Below are 8,780 nucleotides of genomic sequence, written 5' to 3'. Positions count from 1 at the left end.
GTAGCTGAAAGGCGCAACAAGGTTCGGTCCCGATAAGGCCGGGCACACCTGGCCGCCAGAACCTTGGGTGCAAGCAGTGGGTGCCCCCTCCGCTTGTACCAAACCAGATCACACACCTTTATTATCCTCAAAATGTAACAAACGGGGTAAGAAATCCCTCCCTCCCGCCCCGCCCCCCACCCCCACCTCCGCAGTCCAAGGGAAGCGTTTAAAAAGCCCCGCAATCAGGCCAGGAGTCCGCGGGTGGGGCCCGGGACGCCGGGCGCCCTCTATACGGCTGTAGTCCTCCCGAACAAGGGGATGGAGACCGGCAGGCGCCAAGCTCCGTGCTCCAGTGGCTCTCGGCTGCTGAGCTCTGAGTCGGTCCAGCTGGGGAAGACCCGACGGCTGCGGTCCGCCTGCAGGCAGAGCGCAGGGCAGGGCGGCGCGGGCCGCGGGGCACTGGGCAGGTGCAGCGCCGACGTGTAGCCCCGGTCCAGGAAGAGCGGCTTGTAGCTGGGCGGCGGCTGCTCCTGTTTCTCCGCGCTGTCGCGGCGGCTCAGAAAGGGCGTGACAATCTTCCGATACAGGCCGCGCGTGTCCGTGAGCACCTCGCTGTAGGGCGGCGGCGGCTCGGCCATCAGCACCGCCTCTTCGTAGCACGGTGGCTTGGACGTGTCCGATTCCGCTGCGAAGTGGGAAGCGGTCCGAGGACGTGAGGCTCTCCGTCCTCAGCCTCCCGCAGAGGCCTTGGCCAGCCGCCAACCCCAGACCCAGCCCGCTCCCTCCTCCTAGCTTCTCAAGGAGGCTGTCCTGTGGAAGCCCCGCGGGTAAGCAGCGAGCCCGCCCCCTGACGAGGCCTCGCCCACCCTAGTGACCCAGGCTGCCCTCTGGTGGAGGTCGGTACTTACCTTGGCGCGGGTAGCTCCACGGCCGCGGCGGTACTGATAGGTGCTGCGGCGGTGGGTGCGGAAGCGCGTGGTGGTGTGCGTGCGGGTGCGCGTGCGGCTGCGCGGGCCCGTGGTGCAGCATCGGGTGCACGTGCACGTGCTGGTGGGCGTGCGCCGGCGCCTCGAGACGGCCGCGGTGAGGTGGTGGCGGGGGCGCCAGGCCGGGGGGGCTCCCGGCCTGGCTGCCCTCGAGCTCAAGGGGCTCCAGCTCAAGCGCGCGCAGATTCTGCTCACGCAGCCGCTCCTCCTGGCGCCGTTTGAGGCGGCGGCGCAGGAAGCTGCAGAAGCAGCAGAGTAGGACGATGAGACCCCAGATGAGCCAGAAACCGGCAAAGCACGTGAGGAACGTGTAGGTGCCCTGGGACATAACCATGGCGGCGGCGCGGGCGGCGGGTCCTCGGCTGTTTCACTGGACAATGGGCTCCTCGACGTGGCCCCGGGCCCGCGCCAAGCTCCCAGATGCCTCCAGCGTCACTCGGGGACCCGCGGCCGGGGGCTGCCCGCAGCTGGGTTCAAGTCGTGCGCGCGCACGCAGGGGGCAGCAGCAGCGGCGCCCGCTCCTTCCCATGGCGCCGACAGGCACGCTGGCGGGCCTCACCCGGGGCCGCGCGGGACCTGTGGGACAGACACAGGGCGCGGTGAAGGCGTGCTGTAGCCCCGGACGACTTCCCTGCCCGCGCCGGTGCCCTGCGCAATCCCGGGGAAGCCTCCTCTACGGAACCTCCGCACTCCGCGGGGGCCCGGTGACGTCACCTGGATGACGTCACGCTCAGAGGTTTCCCCCGTAGGGCTTTCCCGTATCTGAGACCCGGCCGCCGCCGCCTCCCAGCCGAGGTGACTCCAGGCAGGCCAGCAGGGGGCGCGCGAATGCCAGGTTCGACCTCAGTGCGAACGGAGATTCGCCATCCGCATCCCCGGGGTGCAGGGTACCCCAGCTCCGAAAGGGCTCGAGAGGCCCATAGGCAGACTCCCAGGGCGCCGAAGGGGAGCCATGACGCAGTTGTTTTGCGGCGGAGAAAAGGTGGTCCACCTCCTAGGCCCCACAAGCAGCCCGCCGGTGCCCAGCTTCAGCCCTATGCATACACACCTGGCAGCCCCTGGCGCCCTAGGCCTTGTATCCGCTCCCAACCCTGGATGTCCAAAGCGTGTAACATTCCGGACCGCACCGCGGCTTCCTGCTTGTCTCAGCTCTTGTAGGGGGCGATCGGGCGGCTGGTTCCCGCGGCTACTGCGTGCTACCAGCCTTTGTCTGAGCCCAACGCGCCGCCGAGCGTGGGCCGTTCCCTCTTTTCCTTTACTCTAGGCGCCTCCGCTCGCTGAATCCCAGCTCCGTCTCCGCTTCCTCAGCCTCCTACCCATGCGCAGCCCCACTTGGCCCTGCCCTTCTAGCTCCAGGCCGCCATGTCTCTTCCCCCAATTCCTTTCCCTCTCTGCAGAGGGTAGGAAAATTAGCTCAAGTAATCGGTACCACCTGGTTCCACATCACTCCAGATGGGCACCTCTAGTTCCATTTCCTCTCCACAGCCAGGGTTGAGAGGGGAACCTTGCATCCTAAGAGGTATGTAGGAGGGAGCCCTAACTGAGGAGGGACAGGCGACTGTTCACCACTCCCTCAGAACAGGAATGACCCCTTCCTGACTGCCTTATACCCAGGGGCTTTCACATACAACCCTTTGGGGTAACAAATTATTCCTGTTTTACAGATTTTACACAATTAGCTGTGTGGATGGCAGTTGACGGTTCCATAATTTGAACCCAAGCCTGGCCACAAAACCCTAGCCTGGGGTGGGAAAGTGCTGCTGCTTGAGCTACTTTGTGGGTCTCTTCCAGGAGCCCCATGGACCCCCCATCCTCAGCATGCCCAACCAAGGCACACATGCATTCAGCTCTGGGGGCCACAGTGAGCCTGAGCCCCAAGCTGGGGACCCCACATTAAGTTGACTTAGACTGGTCTGAGAGCAAGCTGGGGGGAAGCCAGGCCACACAGGCCACCCCACACTTCTCCCCCAGATGGCTCCTTTCTGACTCCGTGACTGCTTTGTGCCATGTGCCATTGGTGCCCGTGCCAGTCCCTTTCTCCTGGGCCTGTGTTCCAGAACACACAATGGCAGGAACAATAGCTCCACCCGCCCCCTCGACAACCCCACCATGAGGCTGCCATGGTGACGCAGCCCAGATAAAAACACGATGCTGCCAGTCACTGGGAGTTAATTAAATCTGTTATTCTCCTTTTCCTGAGCCCACAGGAATTTTCAGGAGTGCTCTGAGGAAGCTGGCCCTAACTAGGGGGCTCCTTGGCCTGCAAAGTAGGAACAGCTCTGGGTCAGGAAAGCACTTCTGGGGCTGGAGGTGATGGAGTTTAGCGGAATTAGAAATAAAAATACCTGCCAAGGATTGTCTACTGTGTGAAGCCTCATTCTAGGCCCCTTCCATGCAGAGTAATCTAATGCAATCTTCAACACCACCTTCTCACTGGGGGTCATGCCCATTTGATGGATGAGACAGTCTTAGAGAAGGAAGTGACTTGCCCTGGGTCACACAGCTAATAAGGGGAAGAGCTAGGATTTAGCCTGAGTGTGAATCCAAAGTCTGTGTTGAAACACTTTCCCCTAAGTGATGAGTGAGATGTAAATAAATGCACGTGAGCACTCAGTACAGGAGATTTGGCAGTCGTGGGGACACTGGCCAGGCTGGCCAGCCTGTAGCCAAAACGCGCCTTCCTACTCCTTCCCACCAAAACTTGGTGCTTCTGGCAACCAGTCCTCAGCCCAACAGTGGGAAAGGCTACAGGGTGAAGGAGAGATGGAATGGCAGCTCTAGGGTTAACACGGAACAAAGGACAGGGACTGTGCCCTGAGGGGTCCAGCTCAGCTCGCTGGGCATTAGGAGGATTGGGACAGGCCACACCCAAGACCCACTGGGTGCCACTGTCGCCTCTCAGCCTGTCTCATCTATCAAGTGGGCATGACCCCCAGTGAGAAGGCAGTGTTGAAGATCACATAAGATTCTGTGTGGAAGGGGCCCAGAACAAGGCCTGACACACAGTAGACAAACCTTGGTGGGTATTTTTATTTCTAATTTAGCTAAACTCCAGCTGAGAGGCAGGAACTATTGCTGAATTTTACAGACTTGGCCTCTGTGGGTCTGAGAGAGGAAGTCTGCTTAAGGTCTCACAGCTGAGCTGGCCCTCTGACCCCCCCCCACACAGGGCTGGTCCATAGGAGTTGCTCAGTAATATCTCATCTAACCCACAGTAGTTGCCCAATATATAAATGTCAAGGAATTAATTCAGGCTTTTCCAAGTGCTCTTCCTGACCAAGCCAAGCTTCTCAAAGCCTTTCCAAAGGGCTGTTCCTTTATCCCTTCACACCTGTGCATGCTCCTGTCCGGGTCTGGGGCGCCCTTCAAACTCAGACCCTGCCTCTTGCTCACAGCCACTCACCTTCCCCATCCCCTTCAGACGCATGCCTGGTCCCTAGTAAATACCAACTCCAACTGTGTGCTGGGAGCGGAGCCTTTGGCCAGATTCATCCTTAAGTCTGCCGTTTTATGATTTGTTTTCTGTTTGTTTCCTTATTCTCTTTTCTTACCTTTTTGCGGGTTATTTGGACGTTTTTCAGGATTCCATCTTGGTTTATTTGTGGAGTTTGTGAGTATATCACTTTGTAGGGTTTTCTTAGGCCACACACTCACTGGGTGCACAGCAGGGGATGGGAGTGAGAGCTGGAGGGTGACATGTTGTCTCAGTTTCCTCGTCAGTGGCCGTGGAGAAGAGTGAGCTAATCCATACAAAGGGCTTGGAGATGCCCAACAAACATGAGCACTGCTGTCCACAGTTTCAGAGCTGGGGGTGCAGAGGTGTGTGCCCACGGGCTGGATGCCACAGAGAGTTCTCAGTCACCCCATAAACTAGGTGAGCATTCTGCCCATTTGACAGATGAGAACACTTGGCTCAGAGAGATTAAATGACCCCCAAGGTCACACAGATCTCTTACTCTAGGGCCTGGTGCACTGCTGTGGGCACCTCCCACATTACTCCTCTGTATGGAGAACCCCGGCCCCCTAACCTTAGACCCCAAAGATCTGCTGCTGGCTCTTTTATCTCAGCAAAGGGCCCACCGTTTTCACCATCTGCCAAATCCTGTTGTTTTTAACCCTCAGTATAGTGTGTCTTCATCTGTCCACTTCCTTTTGTCCCCCCCCGCAGCTGGCTGGGTCAGGTCACTGTCATCTCTCACCTGGGCCCCCATTACCGTGCTTGCCACCACTCTCTCTACTTCCACGCTGTGCTTCTGCCTGGCCTGCCACTCTCCACACTGTCCATTTCCCCCTGGCCTGCTCCTGAACCCAGCTGCTACACAGCCTCGCTGCTCTCGCCCCAGCGCGTGCTCCTCAGCCTCACCTGTTACCTCCCTGGACGTGTCAGCCTCCAGCTACCTCACCCTGCAGGGCTGGATGAGAAGTCCAACGATATCAATCACAGTGTTCTGTAGTGGCCTGTGTCCAACACGAGGGCTGCATCTGCCTTGATCATCTGGCATACGGTAGCTCAAAAACCACTTGTTGAAGGAGTAACTGGAGGTGTCCAGTTACCTGTTTGGTCTTTTAGCTGTCTGACAAGGAATACCTCAAGAGCTAGGTCTGCATCTAGTTCATTCCTGGGAAATGTTGGCCATTCACCAAAATGTCATTGAGAAAGCAGCTCTCAGCCCTCACAGGGAGGTTTGTAAGCAAGCTGAGGATGCATACGTCTATGTGAATAAAAGGAAAAGTCTACGTGGAGATGTGTACCAGGGGCTCTGGAGTGGAAAGAAGGAATCCCAGGCAACAGGGGCTCTGGGTCACAAGGGGAAGCCGTGGATGTGACACCAGAGTTGCTGGTCAAGTGAAGGAATAGGCATTCAGGCCGGGGGACAGAGGAGAGAAGGAGGAGAGTATGGTGTGTGGAATGAGGGTGGGGTAGGAAAGGTGACCGCTCACCTGTCCTGCGTGCCCTGCACGTGCCAAGCCCCCTGCTAACCTCTCTAGATTCATTACCTCAGCGAGGAGGGAGCTGCTGCCATCCCCACTCTACAGGCAGGGAGGGAGCTGGGGCCAGTACAGGCCCACATAGCCTGTGGGCTTATGAAATCCAGGGGACTGTAAAGCCCACTGTCCTGGCAGGAAGGCCATTTTAGGGAGGCATTGGTGACATTTTTACACTCCTCCCACACCAAGACAAATGAACTGAAACCAGAGAGAGATGATGGCAACTGTCCCAGCTGCCACAGTCGGCCAGGCGCGGAGCTGGCCAGAACCTCATTTCCAGCGAGGCCAAGGTACTGGCTTGACACCCTCACCTGCAGGCAGCATCTCTGTGATCCAACCTCAGCACAATGCCAGGAACCCAGGGCTTGCGAAACTGCAAACAGGACAACAGAGATTGGGGCCCTAGTGGGTTGGTGTCTACTGTACTCAGATCTGCCCCTCCAAGGGAGTTGGCCACACCTCGGGGGTTGTGGGGGGGGGGAGCGGAGGTGATTGTACCCTCTTTTGAGGGGCAGCCTGGTGAACACGCAGAGCACTGAGCAGGGAGCCCTGGGTTCAAATCCTGCTTATACCCTGCCCAGGCTGTGTAATCCCATCCCAGCTATTCCCACGCCTGAGCTGAAGTTTCTTCACCTGTATGACAGAGACGATGAGACCTGCCTGGCAGTGCCAAGGTAGGAGCAGAACTGATGGGGGATGTGAAAATACACCAGCATATACAGCTGCACTTGACAAACCAAATGCCAGCACCTTGCAGCCTCAAGAGGCTCAACTGTGGAAACTGGCCCATGGAACTACATCTACACAAGCCTGGAGATGGTCTAGCAAAAATTGCCATCACTTTCCCTTGGACTAGAGATCTCAGCCTTGTGACTCTCAGCCTTGACACAGTTCATGGACATGTTTTGTTGGCCCATAATCATTTTTTAAAAATATGATTAGTTGCCAAGATTTAAAAACCAGGAGATTTTACATACATTTCTGGGTCAACTTGAAAACTGGACAACCTTGTCATACCAAGTCCACATTCTCAGATGGTGACACAGACTGCAGCTGATTAGTGCCCTAGTCCACCTGGGCCTTGGAGGCATTTGGGTTTCTAACCCCTGAGCTAGACTGAGCACCCACAGGGGCCAGCAGTGCATGGGCCCATCATTGCTAAATTCCTTCTGCTACAGCCAGGGCTGCAAGCTGACCAGGCCACAGAGCCCACAAACCAAGGAATAGGGCCTTGGGGGTTTCCCAAGGGACTGAGGTAGCCCTCACTGCTCAGCTTCCCTCAGAGAGAGAAAATGGAAGGGGGGAGGAAAGGAGGCAACCCAGCCATAGCACGGTCCTACAGAGCATCTGGGGGCAAGAATCTGGCTGATTTTGCTGGAAGAAGGAAAGGTGTGCCAAGGCCTAAAAGACATAGGGAATTTCCTCACTGGAGGAATGCAGAAGAAGGTTAAGAATGCTCCTCTAGAAGGCTCTACAGTTCTTTTCTGCCTGGCTCACAAGAGATAGTATGTAGCAATACCATAGCAAAGAGGCGCCATGCCAGCAGAGAAACCTGCACTGGAAACCTAGCTCCACCACTTATTAGTTGTGCAACCTTGGGCAAGTCATTTTACCTCCCTGAGCCTTGGAGTCATCATCTCTAAAATGGGGATAATAAACTTACCTTGCACAATGTTGTAAGGACTAGGAGATCATGGATGCAGAGTGCTCAGCACAGGTCTCACACAGCAGGAACAGAATGAAAGGAGCCTGTGAGTAATTCCAAAGGCACTCCTGCCTGTGGGAGACTCAGGCCTGACTTAGGATACCACCCATCTAAGGGCATCTATGTCAAGGCCTCACATGCCCAGGTAATGGTCACCTCTGGTACCCAGGAGACCTCCCTGGATGGGAAAGGAAACCCAAGGGTGGTTGTGGTCACTGGGATGTTGGGTCCAAGGCCTGCGGTTGGGGCTGGCATCTGCTGAGTCAGGCCCGGGAGAGATGGCAGGAGGGCCATTTCTCTCCCCCAGCAAGCTATCCACTGAGGGGAGGTTGGGAGGGGAGCCAGAGGTCATTTCCTCTGACTCAGCGGCCATTCTCTCAGAGGAGCTCCCCTGGAAGATAGGACATCTCCATGTGGCGCTGGCCTGCCTGCCGGCCAACCTGCATGCCACCCAGCACAGTCTGGGCTTTGTGCTCAGACAAGAAAGGGACACTTGTGATCCAGACAGGGGGTCGGGTGCTTCTATTTGGCCTGGGATTCAGCTTCCCTGGGTCAGCAGTGTCCTTTCCTCTGCTACTGCCCACGCTCCTTCCACCCCTTCCCGGAGAATGGTGGCTTGAGAAGAGGAGCAGAGACCCACCGCGGGCCCAAGCCACGGTTTGGCACATGCTCTGGCCGTGAGGAGGAGGGATGCGAGCGTCTTTCATCTCCCCTGGTAGGGACCATCACCTTTGGGGCACCCAACTCGGGTCAGGCCATTTCGCTGGCGGGGGGTGGTGGTGGTGGGGTTTGGGTTTGGGATGACGGGCACAGACCCCGGACCCATGCCTCCTCCTCCCGTGGCTGGCCCAGGGGCTGGCCCGCCCCCACGTTTGCTGCCACCCCAGGAGCCCTGCTGCGACGACTGCAGCCACGTGGGAGCCAGCTCCTGCCCACGGGGCCGCTCGCCCCCCACCCCCACCCTCGACGGCTGTGGAGGCAGGAACACCCAGACGGGCCAGAGGGTCGAAGTTCCCCCCACCGTGAGAGGGAGAGTCCCCCGGGGCTTCGGCCCCTCGTGGGGGCGGGGATAGGGGGTCGCCGCCCTGCAGCCGCGTTGCCGGGGAGCGCAACCCGGT

The 8,780-nt window shown here is 58.1% G+C and overlaps 1 protein-coding gene across 1 annotated transcript; it reads right to left on the bottom strand.

Annotated features, from left to right (window-relative positions):
* Positions 1–176: 176 nt before the first annotated feature.
* PRR7 (proline rich 7, synaptic) lies at positions 177–8,484 on the bottom strand. Its single transcript, XM_073802845.1, has 4 exons — positions 7,621–8,484; positions 3,314–6,330; positions 891–1,544; positions 177–667 (listed from the first exon to the last, which is right to left on the bottom strand). The coding sequence occupies exons 3-4, from the start codon at positions 1,300–1,302 to the stop codon at positions 270–272; spliced, it is 810 nt and encodes a 269-aa protein (XP_073658946.1). The 5' UTR covers positions 1,303–1,544; positions 3,314–6,330; positions 7,621–8,484; the 3' UTR covers positions 177–269.
* Between the last annotated feature and the right edge of the window lie 296 nt (positions 8,485–8,780).

This window comes from Tursiops truncatus, chromosome 3 (genome assembly GCF_011762595.2).
Source record: "Tursiops truncatus isolate mTurTru1 chromosome 3, mTurTru1.mat.Y, whole genome shotgun sequence".
Classification (NCBI taxonomy): Eukaryota; Metazoa; Chordata; class Mammalia; order Artiodactyla; family Delphinidae; genus Tursiops; species Tursiops truncatus.
The sequence above is the reverse complement of the archived record's forward strand: the minus strand, read 5'-3'. Positions and strand labels throughout refer to the sequence as shown.

Excerpts from the sequence above, each read along its gene's own strand:
- PRR7 (XM_073802845.1), bottom strand. The coding sequence starts at position 1,302 with ATGGTTATGTCCCAGGGCACCTACACGTTCCTCACGTGCTTTGCCGGT. Across the intron at positions 668-890 it reads GTGGAGCTACCCGCGCCAAG|CGGAATCGGACACGTCCAAG; the intron begins GTAAGTACCGAC and ends CCCACTTCGCAG.